The 19422-nt window shown below is 45.3% G+C and overlaps 1 protein-coding gene across 5 annotated transcripts in view; it reads left to right on the top strand.

The window, feature by feature from the left end:
* LOC133507823 (retinoic acid receptor gamma-A-like) overlaps positions 1-19275 on the top strand; it is a 71433-nt gene extending 52158 nt beyond the window's left edge. For 4 of the 5 annotated variants that reach the window (XM_061833299.1, XM_061833298.1, XM_061833297.1 and 1 more), the window contains 6 exons: positions 13661-13809; positions 14422-14727; positions 14840-15016; positions 15172-15376; positions 15454-15612; positions 17708-19275. In XM_061833299.1, coding sequence (XP_061689283.1) covers positions 13661-13809; positions 14422-14727; positions 14840-15016; positions 15172-15376; positions 15454-15612; positions 17708-18054 — 1343 coding nt within the window. In that variant the 3' untranslated portion in view covers positions 18055-19275. Of the gene's footprint in view, positions 1-5496; positions 5767-13660; positions 13810-14421; positions 14728-14839; positions 15017-15171; positions 15377-15453; positions 15613-17707 lie in introns of those variants that run through there. The other variant, XM_061833301.1, reaches the window with a different exon arrangement.
* The last annotated feature ends 147 nt before the right edge of the window (positions 19276-19422 follow it).

Below are 19422 nucleotides of genomic sequence, written 5' to 3'. Positions count from 1 at the left end.
TGCATAATATTGGAGCCACAATGCGATGCTCCCAGTGGAGAGGGACACGCAAAAAGAACAAGGCAGCACCGAGGTGGTAGCTAGTGCACTGTCCAAATCAAACAATTTACACAGCATGTTATGTGTGCCACTATGCTGTGAAATGGGCATCGGGCCCAACATGCCTGTCAGTCTGTTTGCGCGCGTGTGTGTGTGTGTGTGTGTGTGTGTGTGTGTGTGTGTGTGTTGTGTGTGTGTGTGCACGCTCCCCGAGCAGCTGCTATCATTTGATCTGCAGTCGTTTTAGTGGAGCCTATTGCAGCATATATTTCACCAGGCTAGTAGCTCACAGCATGTGATTACATCTCTAACATGTCGCCCGCGCTACTTTATCGCACGTGACGACAGATGTGCCGGACTTGCACTTAAGTCATTTAAGTCAGTTAAGATTTAGTGGTCATCGTGATGGAAAACAGAGGCAGGCAGCAGACGGTAATTGTAATTACAATAGTTCTATCAAGATACCTTGGTAATTGAAGTTCAGAACAATTTAAAATACTATGTATTGCTAGGATAATTGCATCCTGGTGTGACGGTCTGAGCGCTGCCGGTGCAGAAAAGTCTCCTTGTGATTAAGGTGCATGCATGTATATTTTGTAAACTTCCGTCCAGTCTGAAACATCCCCATCCATGCTTCGACATGTACCATTAGACAACCTGTCGCCGAGTGTTCATGTTTGCTATGGACGTCTCAGAAAGATGAACACAATGAACGTACATATATGTGTATATCTTTTCATCAACTTTTGTTTCAAGGTTAGGTTAAAATGTATGTTAGCTCCCTCTATGTAGAAAAAGGGGAACTATGAGACCGGAGGATTTCGCAGTAAGCGTCTGCTACATACCCAGAGTTCCCCTGTTAGTAACGCATGTGCATTAATCACAAGGAGACTTTTCAGCAGAGGGGAGCGCTCAGACCATCACACCGGGATTCAAATTCCTTTCCCCCCTGTGTGGAGTTTGCATGTTCTCCCCGTGCCTGCGTGAGTTTCCTCCCACATCCCAAAAACACGCAACATTAATTGGACACTCTAAATTGCCCCTCGATGTGACTATGAGTGCGATTGGCTGGCAACCAGTTCAAAGTGTACCCCGCCTCTTGCCTGATGACAGCTGGGATAGGCTCCAGCACTCCTGTGACCATTGTGAGGATAAGCGGCTGAGAAAATGGATGGATGGATAGTTCCATCCCTCCATTCATCCATTTCATAACGCGCTTGCCCTCATTAGTTGAGCCAATCCCATCCCAGAACCATTTACATTCGTATTTGCAGCTGTGGACAGTTTCAACCTAACATACACGTTTATTCAATGTTTGAGGAAAGCATGGGGAGAGCATACCAACTCCACAGAGGACAGGCCTTGAGCTGAGATTTAAACCCAGAACCTCCGAGTGTAAGGCTGAGATGTTAACCATCCAGAACGTCTGGAAATTAAGCAGAGAAGTGAGAGAAATTACGTTGCCACGGCAGCAAAATTCACACACACAAAATGCGCCTGTAGCAATAATATACAAACACACACCAAAGTAAAAACAAATGTAAACAGCAGCATTGAAAAGGAATTCAGATCATTTTACATCTAATCGAAGCAAGAAAAAAATTATAATCATGCAAAATAGCTAAGACGGCGCACTCAGCTATTTTGCACGTTTGAGTTCAATGTTTTGATTGATGGTGACACCCAATTCTCGATGGGTGCCCTCGCTTGGCAGCGTCGAGGTGTAAAGCTACTTGATGGATGGCGTCTTTTGAATACTAATTGCTAACATGCCAACAAGGTCCTGCTTTGGTTGTTTGAAATAGTTCTCTGAGGGTTTCTGTCCAGATCGCATGGCCATTCCTTTGCATCAAATAAAGCTGCAGTGATCTCTCATTATTTTGCTAATTAATCCGCGTGCGGCGCTCCCTAATGAGATGAAACATTGGTACGCACATACAGTATCCACTTCAAAAGCTGCTGGCAGCCTATTCACACATACAATAAGATGTCTTTTATTTTCCTAATGGAAGCAGCAATCTGTACAAACACATTAGGAGCTTTTCTTTTTTTTTTTTTTTTTGAATCCCAAATCCCCCTGGACGCTCTGGATTTTTCATATACATGCAATTCTTCAGATGGAATTCCGGCCTTAGGCAAAATGGATGAAATTATGAACAGTTTCAAAAAGCAGTCCTGTTTGTGCAAATGCTTCAAGGCTTTTTGCGAGGCGCAACAAAAATCTCGGGAACAGCCTGTTAGAACAGTGTAACTTTATTTAGGATTATTCAGAGGAACTTTAAATGGTGGCAGATGTGGGCCGATTGAATGTGATCAGTTAATTCTGAACGGGGGATCATCCCCAGTGAAGTGGGTGTGCACACTTGTACAACCACATTATCTCAGTTGTTTATATTTACTTCCCCTCTTGAAAAGACGGAAAATCAATTTTAATTGAGTTGTACAGGCAATATATCACGTTACTGCTGTAAAAAGTTTTGAAATGATTTCATAAAAAACCTGACCTTCGAACAGGGGTGCGTAGAATTTTTATAACCACCAGAAAAGCAACTTTTTTTTTCCCTGAAAATTTGGTGTGGAATGTTGTGCGGCATTAAAAGCCTTTTAACATGTCACCTTATTCATGGAATGAGGAAATTTTTGTTTTCTTCTTCCCTATAATGAACACGATGTATTTCCTTTAGTGGTTTCCTCACATCAATTCAGTCACTTTTTGTAGTGTGTGTGTGTGTGTGTGTGTGTGTGTGTGTGTGCATCCTGATGCACAACTATGTGTGTATACTTGCACTGAGTGGCTGTGATGACAGACACAAAGAAAAACACACAACTCTCTGCTTCAAGTTACTATCACACACACACACACACACACACACGTGCTCACACAGATATTTCCATTGCCACTCTGTAGGCTGCACATTCCAACATTCATGAATGCCGAGCTCCTCACATTCGTGACTTATTTGTGGGCTCTCTGATGGCCGCAGTGAGACTTTGTGCAAATATCTGCGGCCGAGCTGGAGCAAGAGAGAAAGACCGAGAAAGAGAGCGAGAGAGAGAGAGAGAGAGAGAGAGAGAGAGAGAGAGAGAGAGAGAGAGAGGCTATTGTTCAGCTCTGTGTGTTTGTGTCAGACATGACGACGGGATGAATAGCTGAAGAACCTGATTGTGAACGCTTGTAATGTGACTCTCTTTAAAAAGTGTCAGGCACAATTGACGTGCTTGCGAGTTGGTTTTTTTTCTCTCCATTTCAAAGAGCAGAACGCCAGCAATTCGGCCTGCTCGGTGAGGTAGCGACTTGCATTTTTCATAAAAGTGAAAGAAAATGAGGCTTCTTCGTCTTTCGCATTCCCCCATATTTGTGTGTCTCTCCTGCACAAAGCAGCAACAGGGGGCAGGGTGCCGCGAGGCGGTGGAGGGTAATTGTCTCAAGGTGTGGAGAGAGCTCAGCGGGCTGTTATTGTGCCACTCTACTCCCTGCGGTGTGTCATTATAGTGTGTGTTTGTGTGCCCGGCCGTGATGTTGAAAGACAGGTAAAACAAAACAAGAAAAACAAGAGTGGGTCAGCGGAGCGCTCATAAGATGTGTGAAATGGAGCGCGGCGTCCCTTCAACTTCGAAATCATAATGTATTCAGTAAGGGGGTTGAAAAGATGGGGAAAAAAATAAAACAAACAGAGGGGGGAAAAAACTATTGTAACACTCCGAGTGTACAAAGCCAAAGGCATGACATGTTTGGAAGTAAGTGTACATACATGTGTGTGCGTGTGTGTGTGTGGGGGGGGGGGGTTGGAGCCCCAGTGGGGGTTTGTTCTAGAGTTCATCCCTCTTGAAGGAGGGAAGGAAAGGGAGGAGTGGAGGGAGGAGAGTGAAGCTGTCTAGTATACAAACTATTCACACCGCGGGCCAATGTGTGTGGTGTGTGTGTGTGTGTGTGTCGCTTACAGGACACACACACACACACACACACTTCGGGTCCTGTGGTCCAATAAGCTGCACACGCACAACTTAATCAGTCCGGACCCATTTGACAGAGTTTGGAAGGGTTAGTTAGGGTAGGAGAAATGAAAACAAATAATAAACTATGTGACAATTATTTGCCATTGTTGATTAAAAAAAAACAGTTGGATCTTAATCAATCAGTGTATGAGGAATCTAGGCTAGGCAAACAATTGTATGAAGATGATCCATAAGCACAAAAAAAAAAAAAAATTGTAAATGACCCGATGGGATTTGTGAGTAAAATGTTTGGCAACTAAATTGCTACCACATGTGTACCTGTATGATCCATAATCCTTGTTTGTATATTTTTTAGTTTTTTTAAATATATTTTATGATCTCATCAACATAAAGATTTAGATCTTAATAAACTCTAATAAGGTCATCATCATAGATATATCTTTTTTTTATCCACTTTGGTGTACTAAAATATGGTTAACCTAATAATTAACCTAATAATCATTTTTAACTGTTACAAAGTAAATAAAAGAAATCAAAGTGCTTGCTGAAAAGTTTTATTTTTTCGTCATGTCTTGCGTAGATTCTCGATCATCCGGATTTCCGTAATCAGCAAATCTTTAATTGAGGCGACTGGACTTAGTTGCTGAATAAGTTTTTGTTGTTTTCCAAAATTGTAAACGACCTGACGGGTTTTGGGAGTCAACAAATATTTATTCTTTGCCAAAAATACAACCAATACAAATCCGGTGCAGGAGATTTAAAAGAAAAATAGAGAAATGTGTTATTTTATAAGCAGCAATTCTTTTCAAGTCACCCATTTTACCATCTCATTAACGTCACGTCATTTTTGAAACAAACTACCGTAATTGGCCCACCTAAAATATTGACAGTTTCCTAAAGAGGCTTTGAATCTGTTCACAGTTGGTTGACGCAAGTCGAAAGAAGTTGGATTCATTCTGACTAACAGCAAGCAAAAGAAAACATTGTTCTGAGTATGAAGCGTTTTTTCAATGTTATGAAAATGGTTGCAAGATGACTGAGTGTTTGTGTTTGCACTTTGACCTCCGCCGAGTCCATCATCTCAATATGATGCTCATCTCTCAAAGTGCTCCTGTCTTCTTCTCATCTGCTGTGAGGTGATTTTTTTTTTTTAATGTGTGTGTTCATCTCTCGTTTGTGTTCATCGCTAATGGCAACGGAGTGGGGTGACATTTGTGGGGTGGGAGACAGCGTCCCATCCTGAAGAGATGAAATGAAAGGGAAGAAAGTTCACCAGTATACTACAAGGCAAGGCAAAAGGGGTTTGTTCTTATTTGCATCAGATGTGAAATTTGAGGCTGGAAAAGTTGGAGGCGATGAGGAGGGAAGCTGGGGGTTCCTGGCGCGGCCTATCAGGCGTCAGGCGTGCACCCGGCCCCTCCCACCACCCCGCCCCCCCCATGCGCTCAGGCGTCGCTTGTGCCTGTGGTGCAGAGCGAGAGGCCCGCAGAGCCGGTGAGATCGGTTACAGAGCTGAGGTCCGTCGGGTGACCTGAAGGCAGAACGGAGAGTTTCCAGAGACCGCTTCAGACCCACCGAGTTAGCCGGAGTCCCACTTTGTACCCGCGTTCCGGTCCAGCATGTTCGACTGCATGGAGGCTCTCGGGCTGGCCCCGCGGCCTCTCTACGACGTGTCTGCACAGGGCTCCTGCATGCTGGCCAAGGCCCCCCCGTTCTTCTCCAGCTTGGACCCCTTCGCCTGGGCCGGGGCCGGGACCGGCAACCTTCAGTGTGAGTACCCGGCCCGCCTCCTCATTCGGCCCGTGACGTGGATTTGCTTCTTATCAGGGCTGCCGCCGGTGTTATCGCAGCGCTCTCTCTACAGGAAGAGGCCGATTCCTCTCAATGCTCTGTGAGCGTTCTCACCCCCGCCGTCTGTTTGTTTATGTGCTTAGTGGACTTTGCGGGGGGACTTTAGCGGCGCATATTTACCCGTCACCATGTTTGTTTTCTTTGCGAATGACTTCACGTGATTGACAGCCGCTCGAAACAATGCAGGACCTGACCCGACGGCCAGTCCGGAACGTAATGTCCGAACAGAAACAGCTGTGACAGATTGAAGGCAAACGGGCCTTGAAATCATATTGTCGTAATTTGACTTCTCGTCTGTAAAAAAAGTCGCCCAGTGCGGCACTTCCGTCAACCGTGTGGGTTTGGACGCTGGTCAAATGTGTGGCAGCTTTCCAAAGGCCCGCGTTGCATCAAGTGGGAACGCTGGAACAAAAAAAAAACGCTCAAGATAATAAGAAAAGCAGATCTTTTGTTATCATCATGGAGCCCATTGTGGGAGCGCTCGTATTCCGCGCGGTGCCAACCCAAACATTGACTCTATCTTTCTATTCAAGTCAAAATTGCAGAGCGCCATTCAGCTGTGCGGCATGCTCTGCCGCTCAAGTGGTCCGAAGCGCACCTTGAGCCAATTTATCTTCAGCAATCATTGGGACGGCGAGCCACAGAGCGCTGTCAAGTCCGCGGCGTGGCCTAATGATGACGGATGAGCCGCCGGCTTGACAAACACCGCGGTACGGCCTGCAGCCTGTTCCGACTTGCTCGAGGGCTTCCTTTCCCAGATGCCAGCCTGAAAGACACTCGCAAATATCACTTCAGTTGTCATGAAGAAAAAAGAAACAAAAAACTTTTTCATCTAAGTGTAGAACAAAATTGAATTGCTTAACCTTTACTCTGCATTGAAGCAATGAAACAAAAACTGTCCTCCTGGAATAACCTGTTAAATCTATTTGAAGAGGAACATGCAAATGAGCGTGACTCAGCTCAAAGTTTTATTCGCCGCCGAATCAAAATGTCAACCCAAATCAAACTTCTTATTTGCCTCCAATTCGGAGGCTTACCGTCAATGATGGCGACTACTAATCGCCATTGACGTGACGCCACTTTTATTCTTCTACTTGTCCTGTTAATGCTTGATATATATATATATATTTTTTGACCTAACTATGTAATAGTGCGCAGTTCAGGCGAGATATTATTCATTTATAGATTCATCAGGTGATGTACCTGTAATGCATTTCACCCACTTAGCTTTTTGTAACGTCACGTAGTCATAAACAAAAACACTTGAGATTCTGAGCTGGTGCAGAATCGACCTTGTGTGCCGTTGGTGAAAGTCATTCGATTCGTAGGAAAGTCGTAACTTTACTATCAATGTACGACTGCGGTTAAATCATTTGGGAACCTAAAATCGAATTAAACTATGATTAGAATATAGTGTAGTATAATGATTGTACTTGTCAGAATTCTCAAAGACAAACATCAGTCCGTCTCCCTTTTAAATTTCATGATTTTCTATATGATGTCATACTAACAGACGTTAATTTCAATACATGAGCAGCTTGCCAACGTTCTGCATGACCCTGAAATGCGATTTAATATTTTGACTTGTAAGTGACTGTAAAGTTACTTTTTAAAAGTGGGGTTCATTTGTTGATTCATTTATCATTTTCAGTTTTATTTTGTTACTGTACTTTGTGCAGTTTATTTTAAACAGGATATGTAAATGTAAACAAATGAAACTTCTTTATTTTCTTGTTTGAACCAAGGTATCATGTCGGGATACTTTATTCACGTTTGGGTGCAGGATTTTTTTTTTTCTTTTCTTAATAGACCGTAGAGGTACCGAATCGATATCGGCAGAACCTCAAAATCAAGTAGCTGGGACTCTGGTGTCCAAAAAGTCACGGGGCCCCATCCATGCAAAAGAAATGTGCCGAACGTTCTGCCTGTTTTCCAGGGTTCTGTGCTTGTGGGTCAGTTGGACACGTCTTCTTCAGCTTGCTTTGTACGAAAGTCGACCGGCGTTGAAATGCGCAGCGTCCATCGCGAAGTGTGCCACCGCACGGCGCCGCCTCCCGCGTGACGTTTGCTTTCTGCTCTACTTTTGAGCATCGGCTCTCCCGTTGCTCGGCGGCCCCGTCCGGGAGCGCGCGTCGTCCGCCTCTCTAATGTTTCTCGGCTCGGTTTACACGCCTCATCTTGTGTGACCCGCAGCTTTTAATGAAGCCATTATAATTAGAAAAGGCCTCAATTAAGAGATTAGCAGGCGTGTGGGGGCATGAAAGAGAAGGAGAGGGATGAATTTGGTTTTGGGATTAGCCTCGCGACCCCCCTCCCTCCTATTGACTTCTTATATCTTGGCGTTTCAGGCCTTGAGGGGGACATCTCCTTTCTCGGCTGGCGTCTTCAAAGCGGAACCAGCACATCTCCAATGTGAGATGTACAGTACCTCAATTACGTAGTCCAGAAGTTTTTGTTTCTGGTTTGAGGCTACAGCAATAGTCTGTAAACCAAAAAAGACACACAATCGTGCTTTTGGCTTGTCCGTCCGTCTTATCACATTTCTCAATTGTAAAAGATGAGCTCTAGATAAGAGAAGCTCTTCAAACTCATTACAGAGACAAAAACAACAAGATAAAGACACTTGTGAGTAGTTAAGACTTGGATTATTTATTAGTGTTTTTTTTTCTTTTTCCCAAAAAGATGACAATTAATTATGTGGATGTCATTTCGAAATAAGCCTGAAAGTCCTTATCTTGTTTTTTCCTAGTACATAATTGTGGTGTTAAATTGTGTTCAAAATAGTCGATAATAACAATTTGAACAAGGTCCAGTCAAAATCTTCAAAATCAAAGATCAATATGTCTTGATCACATATGTTTTGAAGGAACACTTTTTTAAAATAATTAAGTAATATTTAAATGAGAGAGGAATTTAATTTTTTGCATTTTGTCAGGGCCTGTTTTTGCCTTGTTTTTCGGGTTATTATGAAAAATAAAGGAAGGGCGTGTTCAATTCCCGATGATGTATCGCCGGCCGAAGACATATTTAACAAGCCGTCTTCTGGACGTCCCCTCCCCACATTAGTCAGGACAACTAAAACAACGCGAACGCCGCTACGCAGCTCGCGCGGGTCGTCTCGATCTCAAGAGATGAAGCTGCCGATGATTCACCTCGGTGTCGTCCGTCTGAGATTCAAGGGCGTTGTTCGCAAGTGTGTGAAGCTTGTCAAGTTGAAGTATTTGTCCAAGATTTCTGGAGCGCTTGTGCAAACGTGTTTGTGTGTGTGTGTGTGTGCTTGCGTGTGTCTACCTCCTTTTTGAATGTCTGCTGCTGCTTTGTTTTTTATGGAGCCGTCTTCTGGACAGCAGCCCGGTTTTCACAGTCTTTCCTTTAAGAGGCGCTACCAATGACAGGAAGGGCTCCTCCTCCTGCCCGGGCAGGAAGGCAGGAGAGGACAGAGGGGGGAAGAGGGTTATTACTGGGGGGGTTTGGGGGAGAGGGTGTGGTGGTGGTGGGGGATGCTGGTATTGAACTTAGAACAGCTGATGAAAGGGATTGTCACTCACATCTCCCCCATCTCCTCCCTGCTGTTGTGGTAATTACTCACTCAGCATTTTTTGCGGTCGCCCCCCCCCCCCCCCACGCTGCTCATGAATCCCAACAAAGTAACTCGAAGCGCTTGAAAATGACAACGACAATCGATGTGAAGCAGTCGAATCGAGGCAGACGTTTGCGTGTTGGTGTGTACGTGCGATGCAGTTCTGTCCCACCCACGGCCCCTGTGGTCCGACACACACACACACACACATTCACATGTGGACGCACATTCCACAGGGTGCTGCTGAACATTTGGTGGCGCCAGAATTAATGGACGAACTGAAGTGCTGCGTTTGAATGATTATTATTATTAATGAGGAGATTGTCTTGGCATTTTATTTTGCTATTGTTGGAAGCGCAGCTCCAGCTTAGTCACGATCCGCCTCTGAGACGGTTTTTCATTGACAGCTTGAAGTGCAAAATGCAAATTGATCGAATCCTTTACGACTCTGGCTTGGCTTTAAATACTCCAGGCCTCGTTTTAGCTTTTTTAACTGTCATGCAGGTGTTCAAAACAATATGATTACAACTAATATATGATACAAAACTGCTGACTTTTTTGATGACTCGTGATGAACGTTTTGGTTGATGTGGAGGATTAGAGAAGGCAGTTCGTGTTTCACTTTATAACATTTGTAGCTGTCAAACAATTGTAAAACAAAGTCGGTTGCTGTACTGTATATTAAAAATGAGCACAGGAATTTTACTGCTTATGCTGTTGCCACATCTCAGTTAGATTTTGTTGTGTTCTTCTATTGTTCAATTTGACTTATGGTTGCTTCCGCCATATTTGCGCTGAGCAGCCAGGATAATTCCATTCCCACTTTTACCGTATTTTCCACACTATAAGGCGCACCTAAAAGCCTTTGGTTTTCTCAAAAGCCGACAGTGCGCCTTATATATGGATCAATATTGAGCCTTTAGTGCAGCTTCATCTAATGGATGTATAACGTAACCCCAGCCTCTACTGTAGCGTCTATTCTATGCGCCTTAAAGTGCCTTATACCGTGAAAAAAAAGTGTTAAAATAGGCCATTCATTGAAAGTGCGCCTTATAGTGCGAAAAATACGGTATGTTCATCATCACACTCGGGCTGCAACGACCGAATATTTTTAGAATTGAGTACTCTATTTTCCCATCGATTAGTTGGAAAAAAGTGGATTTTAACATGCTTGTGAGGCGCAGGCGTTTTTTGTCATCATTCTCTCATTCAAGTGGAGTATATGTGACTTTAAAAGGGCAGGGGCTGAGTGACGTGTAGGATCTGTGTGATGAGTGACTCTGCATGAGCTTTGGCCATCAGAAGCTCGGGTATAGATGCCCTTAGGTCGTTTTTGTTTTCTTACCATTTGGTCAATAATCCGATTGAAAGTGCCCATGTGGCTGTGTCCTTCTTTGACCACTTTACAGAGGCATTACGATAATGTTCTGACGAACGATGGTGGGGTAGATGATGCCTTGTGTTGGAGATTGTAGACGTGCTGTACACATTGTACTTTGGTCTTCTTTTTTTTAGTGTGAAGGGATTCAAAACTTGGACATTGTTCGTTTTCCCTCGCTCAAAACAATCACGCCAACTTCTTTTGAGCGGCGCTTGCAACTACAGTAACACTAGCGCCATGTGGAAAATGGCCACCCGCAAAGCTTGAAAGCGAAGATTTTGCTTCAACCATTTTTATTGTCAAACGTCGGGGACACTTCAGTGAAAAGGTTCCAGTGCTGACTATCCTCGAAGCCTCCCCAATGTGAAGCTGCTTAGGCGCCCGGGGCCAAAGTCAAGCTGCACGCCATATGTCACTAAGTCGTCCCCACAGCCACTCCGCAAGCAATAAAAAAACCCACACCAAAAGACAACTTCAATGTCAGCGTAAAGGCACGCGGTGGCAGATTGGTCAAGTCCAACTGAAACAAATGGACGGCGACGCGGTGGCGCGAACTGTCCGCTTTTCCAACGTGGACTAGGTGTAAAGTACGAGGCCAAACTGGCCTGTGTTGATGAGACATTAAATTCATGGCTGAGAGGAAGGAAGGAGGGGATGTTAACAAGACACAAACGTGGCGGTCACTGGAAAAGTTGCTTGCTGATGTAGGTGACAGAAAGTCTGCCAGGATGTTCGGAAAATGTGCGCGTTCCACTGTAAGGCGATGATGTCTGACGAGAGCGTCCATTCCCGCCAGTCGTGTTGTCTCTTGTGGCTCCCGCAAAAGGTTCGCTGATAGATGTTGTGACACAGACCGGGGGTGAGCCGCAGGTTAAGACCAGATCTCTGTTTCTTCAAGCCCGGCCTCCGAGGCCGCGCTCAGTTCAGGGCGATGACAGCCCGCTGACACTTTTTGGCTCCTCTCCCTCTTTTCGTCACGCCAGGTAGCGTCGCTCCCCCCCTCTCTCCTTCCTCCTCTTCTTTTCTACCTTCATTCCTGCCCCCCCCCCCCCTCCACCCATCTCGCCACACACAGACGTCGTCAGTCAGTACCTCTCGTCTGGCGCCAGATGCGCTACCTCTGTTTGAATGGCACCCATTTTCCCTCTCGGAGACACTCTCTTACATTGTTACTAGATCAACAGATCGCCTTACGGGTTTAGCTCCGCCCACTCCCTCTCACCTGAGCGCTAAAAGCCTTAAAAGTCAACACGTCTCGTACGGAAAGTGGACACGATTACTACTAGTAGCCGTAGTTGTATGAGCTGAGCAGGGATTCCAACGCTCATAACTGCGAGGCAAACTTGCTAATCACAGATTTAGTAATAATATTGAGTAAAAGTCATGAGTAATTACTAATACGTAATACATTTTTCCATGATCGATCAAACTCATTAGAAATGAGCATTTTTAGGCTTCTATTTTTTTTTTTTTTTTTATGGAGGTCAGTGTATAGAAATGAAACGAAAGCAACTATTACTGTTTTATTAGTAAGCACCTCCATTTCTCGGTCATTCTTTTCTTTCTCTCTTCATACAAACGGCGTCATTTAGAAGGGCACAAAGCGACTTGATGTTACCGGCGGACAGAATGGTGAATTGTCGAACGCCACTTGCACACACAGTGAACTTTTAAAGTGCCTGCTGGGCAAGTAGTTGCGGTAGCAATGACCCCCTTGAGCCAAGGTCAAAGTTAAATGGTCAAGCTTTGATTGAAGCTCTTGTCCACTGGGAAGTTTGTGTCCCTCCTTCTCAGCCCCTTCCTTTTCTTTCTTTGGCCTTTCTTTTGTTTTTATTGGATTATTCCTTTGTGCTTTACCTCGCTGCGTTTTGAAACCTTAGCGCTCCGGTTAATGACGGGCCGCTGGGTTCATTTTAGGGTTGCCGCGGCAGGGCGGGGGTGGGCCACATTTGGCTGGGCCTTGTGTCGTCTGTTGAAGGTGACAGGAGGGCCACTGACTTTGGGGTTTTTGACCCCGGATTCTTTCATTTTTACAAGGAAGGGACGCGAGGATGGAGCTGTGCGTGTGAATAGCTGCCCAAGGTGACTGGATGCCAATAAAGGGGGGCGTCAGCCTGGCCCAAGGCCTCCTTCCCGTCCCAGACACAACCTTTATAGGGCCGCTTGTAAGCCCGGGCAACTATTAAACTCCGTCCTGCCTGCGCTAAGGAATTTAGGGCCAGGAAACAAGCGGGTGGGGGTGGGAATAGGCAGAGGAAGGTGAAGTTGGGGTGAGTGAAGGTGAAAGTTGAAAGGCATGTTGCAGACAATCTGCTTCTTCAGTCATCACCTCCAAATACTGAGGAAGCCGAAGCTGCTTCTTATGGGAACGGAAAGTTTCCGTCGGTTTACTTTATCTCCCGGCTTGTTTTTGACCGCAGCTTTAAGCTTTGCAAATGTCATAATACAGTTTCCCCCTCGGAGAGAGGGGACAGGGGCCGAGCCTTGTAAACTTCCAGCTTTTGTTTGTTCACATGGACCTCGGGGTATATGGGCACGTCTCATTGGACGGCTTTTCGCGTAAAAATGTGAGCCTGTGAGCACAAACGCACACAAAACTCCGGAGGAATGCTGCTTCCCCCCTCGTTGCCCAGTAAATGGAGAAGCCAATCAAGTCTCAGCTGCCAATCAGTGATTTAAAAGCGGGGGACATCTGGCTGTCAACTAATTGTGTGTCCTTGAAGTCGCTGTCAATCAGATGCCTTCCTCCTCCCTTTTCTCGTCAAATTCCCCCGCTGAGCACCGGCTCGCAAACGCCGCTAACCTGTGAGCGTCCGGCAAAGTGTCTTGACGGCTTCTTCTTGTGTCCGCAGCCGTGGAGACCCAGAGCACCAGCTCGGAGGAGATGGTGCCCAGCTCGCCTTCTCCTCCGCCGCCACCTCGCGTCTACAAGCCCTGCTTCGTGTGCCAGGACAAGTCGTCTGGATACCACTATGGAGTCAGCTCCTGCGAGGGCTGCAAGGTACTAGCGTCCACTGAGAAAAGCCATACAAGGCAGCTTTTGATTCACTGTTATCAGTCTTCCGCCCTCTAGTGTGTCCTTGGTAGTACTACACAGCTTCAACACAAGTTTAACACCCAGCAAAGGCACACATTTAACATTACAAAAATCCCTCTCGTGTCAATGTATTCACATAAGTGTTTATTGTCAAGCAATCAGTTGTTAGCTTAAACTTTTTAGTAGCCACTGCACAAAGCACAAACACATGCCAAAGACCCCTCATAAATTCCACCAACAATCCAGGCTAAATTTATCTCCTTGCCAGCATACAAAGATATATACTGTAATTCCTTGAAACCATTTACTGCTTTCCTGTTAGCCAGGGCCTCGGCGACATTTTGTGACATCTTGAGTCATTATAGAAAAAGCTGCAAAAACCACAGAGCCATAAATTATTTTTTTTTTTTTTACTGAATAGCTAAGGATGTGTTCCAGGGCAGAGGAGGGAATGTGGATTAGTGAATAGAAGTTGAAGGGCAATGTTTCACGATATACTTTCCACTTTCCAGCAGATAAAACAGCAGCATGTGAGAACATTGCAGACAGTATAAATGAGACATTTCTCCATTTCAGGGTTTCTTCCGGCGCAGCATCCAAAAGAACATGGTGTACACGTGCCACAGAGACAAGAACTGCCAGATCAACAAGGTGACCCGCAACCGCTGTCAGTACTGCCGGTTGCAAAAGTGCTTCGAGGTGGGCATGTCCAAAGAGGCGGTGCGAAACGACAGGAACAAGAAGAAGAAGGATGTGAAAGAGGAGGCGGTGCTGCCCGAGAACTACGAGCTGAGCGGTGAGCTGGAGGAGCTCGTCAACAAAGTCAGCAAAGCTCACCAGGAGACGTTTCCGTCGCTGTGCCAGCTGGGCAAATACACCACAGTGAGTGGAAAAATGTCTTGACTTGGCTCATCTTCTCATTTGAACAGCGTTTCATTAAGAAACCGTAGCTTATAGGAGCTCACCAACCGTCTCTCTACTACCCCCGCCCCAGAACTCGAGCTCTGACCACAGAGTCCAGCTGGACTTGGGCCTGTGGGACAAGTTCAGCGAGCTGTCCACAAAGTGCATCATCAAGATTGTGGAGTTTGCCAAGCGACTACCAGGCTTCACCACGCTAACCATCGCCGACCAGATCACCCTCCTCAAGTCTGCTTGTCTGGACATCCTGGTACTGCAATCACTCACGCACGCATGCACGCACGCACACCACCGCCTCATTCGCCACGCGGCTTAAACTCTTGATTGCAAAAACATAAAAATCTGAACAGCTGCCAGGAAACCTCCTCAAGTGTCACCTTTTTTTTTTTTTTTTTTTGTCTTCAGATGCTGAGGATATGCACGCGCTACACCCCCGAGCAAGACACCATGACCTTCTCCGATGGCCTGACCCTAAACAGAACCCAGATGCATAACGCCGGTTTCGGCCCGCTCACAGACCTTGTGTTCGCCTTCGCCGGGCAGCTGCTGCCTTTGGAGATGGACGACACCGAGACGGGCCTCCTCAGCGCCATTTGCCTCATTTGCGGAGGTACAACAAACACCGCTTTTCTTTTCTTTTTAACCTCTCTTTGGTGAGATTTTCACACCGTCTCCCTCGCTCATCAGACCGCATGGACCTGGAGGAACCCGAGAAGGTGGACAAGCTGCAGGAGCCGCTGCTGGAGGCCTTGAAGATTTACACACGCCGCCGACGCCCAAACAAGCCTCACATGTTCCCTCGCATGCTGATGAAAGTCACCGACCTGCGGGGAATCAGCACCAAAGGTCAGTTTGCCACGACACACCAAAATGTGTGTACCCATTTTACACTTTAATGATATGAGAAGTGAGCACAGATTGTGACAATTGTACAAGGTGTGATAAAAGCAACATAACTTGCTTTTATTTGACCTTAATGCCTCTTCTGTATTTCCACCTTAAGCACGAGTCATCAACTGCATTTGCACCTTACACTCACTTCTCCGCCTTCTATTTCACCTTCCAAACAAACGGCTGTCCACTCTTGTTCCCACCTTAAACACACCACTTTTCCTTCAATTCCACCGTGAACTCTTCCGTCCACCTTTATGTCCACTAAATGCATGCAAATACTCACAAAAGGTTTGAAATATTGGGCTTTCGGGTTAAATTTCAGGATGGAACTATATTGGACTGTATTTTTGACAGGTGAACCGAATTTGACCTCTTAACTTAAGAACGCACATTTTAACAGTTTGTTTGGGTAATTTTGCACAACTTTGTTCTTTGACAGGTCACAAAAGTAAAATCCCCAACAGGTGTTTGATCCATCAATGCAGTGATTCCCAAACAGTGTGCCGGGGTACATTAGTGTGCCGTGAGCGCTCTTCAGGTGTGCTGTGGGAAGTTATCAAAATTCATGTAATTGCTAAAAAAAAAAAAAAAAAACATTTATTCCAAGAAATAATATATCTTTGATGACAATGATGGACAACAAAAAAAATCCTCTTCTATTATAAGGCAGGAAGTACATACAGTAATTAATCGATCCATTTTTGGTGACACTTTTGTTGGTGTGCCGTGGGATTTTTCAATCGTAAAATATGTGCCTTGGCTCTATAAAGGTTGGAAATCACTGCATTAATGGACCAACATATGATTCAGTTAGAATTGTTTTTTTTTTCCACATTTTTATATACAAACAGAGAAAGAAAGAAAGAAAAGTAAAAAGAAAAAATCTAGTACGTCATCCTCAACCAAGTTCATACCCAACAATAATGTACAATGATTTACATATTCTCTTCAAGTAAAAATATTTTTATTAGGTTTCAAATTTTCTTTCTTCTTTCTCTAATAATAATGACACAGTTCTGAGGTCCCGGGTTGAATCCCGGACCTGCCTGTGTGGAGTTTGCATGTTCTCCCCGTGCCTGCGTGGGTTTCCTCCCACATTCCAAAAACATGCAACATTAATTGGACACGCTAAATTGCCCCTAAGTGTGATTGTGAGTGCAGTTGTTTGTCTCTATGTGCCCTGCGATTGGCTGGCAACCAGTTCAAGGTGTACCCCGCCTCCTGCCTGTTGACAGCTGGGATAGGCTCCAGCACACCCCGTCACCCTTGTGAGGATAAGTGGCTAAGAAAATGGATGAATGGATGACAACAACAAAAGGATTAATGGGAATTTCAGAATTGGTATTTAAAACTTCATCCTGCATTTTGACATCATGAGCTCAAGATGACAGCTGACCAATGACAGTACCCTTACCTCCCTATTCCAAAAAGTATCGCTTTCCTCGGGATACTATGTTGAAATGAAGTGAGGAACTTCATCCATCCATTTTCTTTGCCACTTATCCTCACGAGGGTTGCGGGGAGTGCTGGAGCCTATCCCAGCTGTCATCGGGGTAGACCCTCAACTGGTTGCCAGCCAATCGCAGGGCACATAGAGACACACAGGCGCACTCACAATCACACCTAGGGGCAATTTAGTGTCCAATTAATTTTGCTTGGGAGGAAACCCGGAGCGCCCGAAGGAAACCCACGCAGGCACGGGGAGAACATGCAAACTCCACACAGGCGGGTCCAGGATCGAACCCAGGTCCTCAGAACTGTGAGCCCAGCGCTTTACCAGGTGATCCACCGTGCTGTTGAGGAACTTAGTTTAGACAAAAGTAGTGCTTCACCACCATCGTGTGACATCGCGAGACAATTATAAAAGTTTGTGTCAGAGCAGCAACTGCTTGGGGATGCCACGTTCATGTTTTAGTGGTCCATCGTGAAATTTCAACGCAAAGCCAGATATCGCTAAGTTTTTGTGAATAGTGTATGTCAATTGGCAATTTAAGACTGTATTTTTATAATTACTGTATACATGTACGTTACCTGTCTGTCCTCACAGGTGCAGAGAGAGCCATCACACTAAAGATGGAGATCCCCGGCCCCATGCCACCGCTCATCAGGGAGATGCTGGAAAACCCGGACGCCTTTGAGGACAGCAGTGACTCGGCGGAAAGCCCCGCCCCCACCGCCGCCGGACCGCCGGCGCCGCCGCCGCCCGCCGTTCAGGCCATCAAGCAGGAGGAGAAGTCCACGTACGAGTCGGCGGTGGAGGAGGAAGAGGAGGACGAGGACGACGACTACTGGGACGAGGACAGGGAGCGCTTGGCGGACAGTGATGCCGAGCCGTGGGGGGACGTGGCGGCGGGGGGGTCCGGCGCGCACAAGAAAAGCGGGACAACACAGTAGGACGCTTCCTCATCCTCACACCATCAGGCTCTTATAAAAGAATTGCAAAGTTTACAGGGAGTGAGGGACGAAGCAAAAGCACTCAACAAGCGACTCATTGTGGTCCATGGTGACAGGAGGGAGGTGATGAGGAGGGTGGGGGGGGTGCTCGAGGAATGTCCCCCTCCTCAGGAAAAGGGCTACGCTTGTATAGAAAACATCTCTTTTTTTTTTTTGTTACAAGAATTGCTACTTATACTTTCTTAATGTATGATGTATTGTCTCAGCTCTTTGTCTATTTTCTTCACTGCGTGTGTTTTGTTTTGTTTTTTTTAAAGCGCTAAAATGACGCATCGTGAGAGCAGGACTCCAACTTCCAATCGTCTTCCAGGTGGTCAAAAGCTTCTCATAACAAGCAATAGTGATTTTTTTTTTTTTTTCCACATGAACAGGGATGGGAATCAAGAACAATTTCCCAGCAATTCCATTCATAGGAATCGTTTTGTTTGCTTCCCTCACAATTCCGCTTATCGAATTGAATGACATCAAACGCAACATCTACCGGTATATATATTTTTGGGAAGATTTCCAACATGAAGTCAAGGCAGAAGCACTGTAAAGTTTGGCTATATTTCACGCTAAAAGATGATATTGAGAAGTACTCGTAAAGCTTTAATTTGGGTCAAGGAGAAAGGAGAAAACATATGAACTGTCTCATCTCTTGGAAATAAACTCGAGATGCTTGATCAGAGCACGGTTGCGCTTGTGCTTGTCTTTAGAAGAACCGGAATTTAAAAATGATCATCGATTCCCATCCCTAGACATGAATGTCATCCAAATGTGATTTTAAGACAAAAACAATAATTCCCAGCTCAAAGATGAAACCATGTATGTGATGTCAGTCTGGAAAACAACTGGGAATTTATTCAATCTCCTTGTACTTGTACAGTCTCTGTCCTCACCGTTGGGGCAATTTTGGCTTGAGCTGGCCCATGAAGGATTTCGGCTAAATCCTCAAACAGTTTTCCTTAATGTCAGCCCTCAATATTGCGGGACATAAAGACAAATCCTGCATTGCATAACCGAGAGGACAAAGTGAAGCCATAGAGATGCCCCAGCAATTATTCTGAACTTTTTACATCACAGCAATCCTCAGGTGTGTTTTTTTTCTTCTTGTGTTAAAAAAAAAAAAAAAACCTGATTATTACTAATTATATAGTCTGACTTTAACCCAGCAACCATCTACAGTCAACGTCTGTTTTAAAAGGTCCTTTACCGTTTTACAGCTAGCAAACACGTGTAAAACACATTTTTCTGATGCCAAATATTAATTTCTGATCACATCATTCTTCTCAGCTGTTCTATGACGCTCACATGCTGAGCCTGAAT

The sequence above is a fragment of the Syngnathoides biaculeatus genome, chromosome 10 (assembly GCF_019802595.1).
Source record: "Syngnathoides biaculeatus isolate LvHL_M chromosome 10, ASM1980259v1, whole genome shotgun sequence".
Classification (NCBI taxonomy): domain Eukaryota; kingdom Metazoa; phylum Chordata; class Actinopteri; order Syngnathiformes; family Syngnathidae; genus Syngnathoides; species Syngnathoides biaculeatus.
This window is presented reverse-complemented; position numbering and strand designations above follow the sequence as displayed.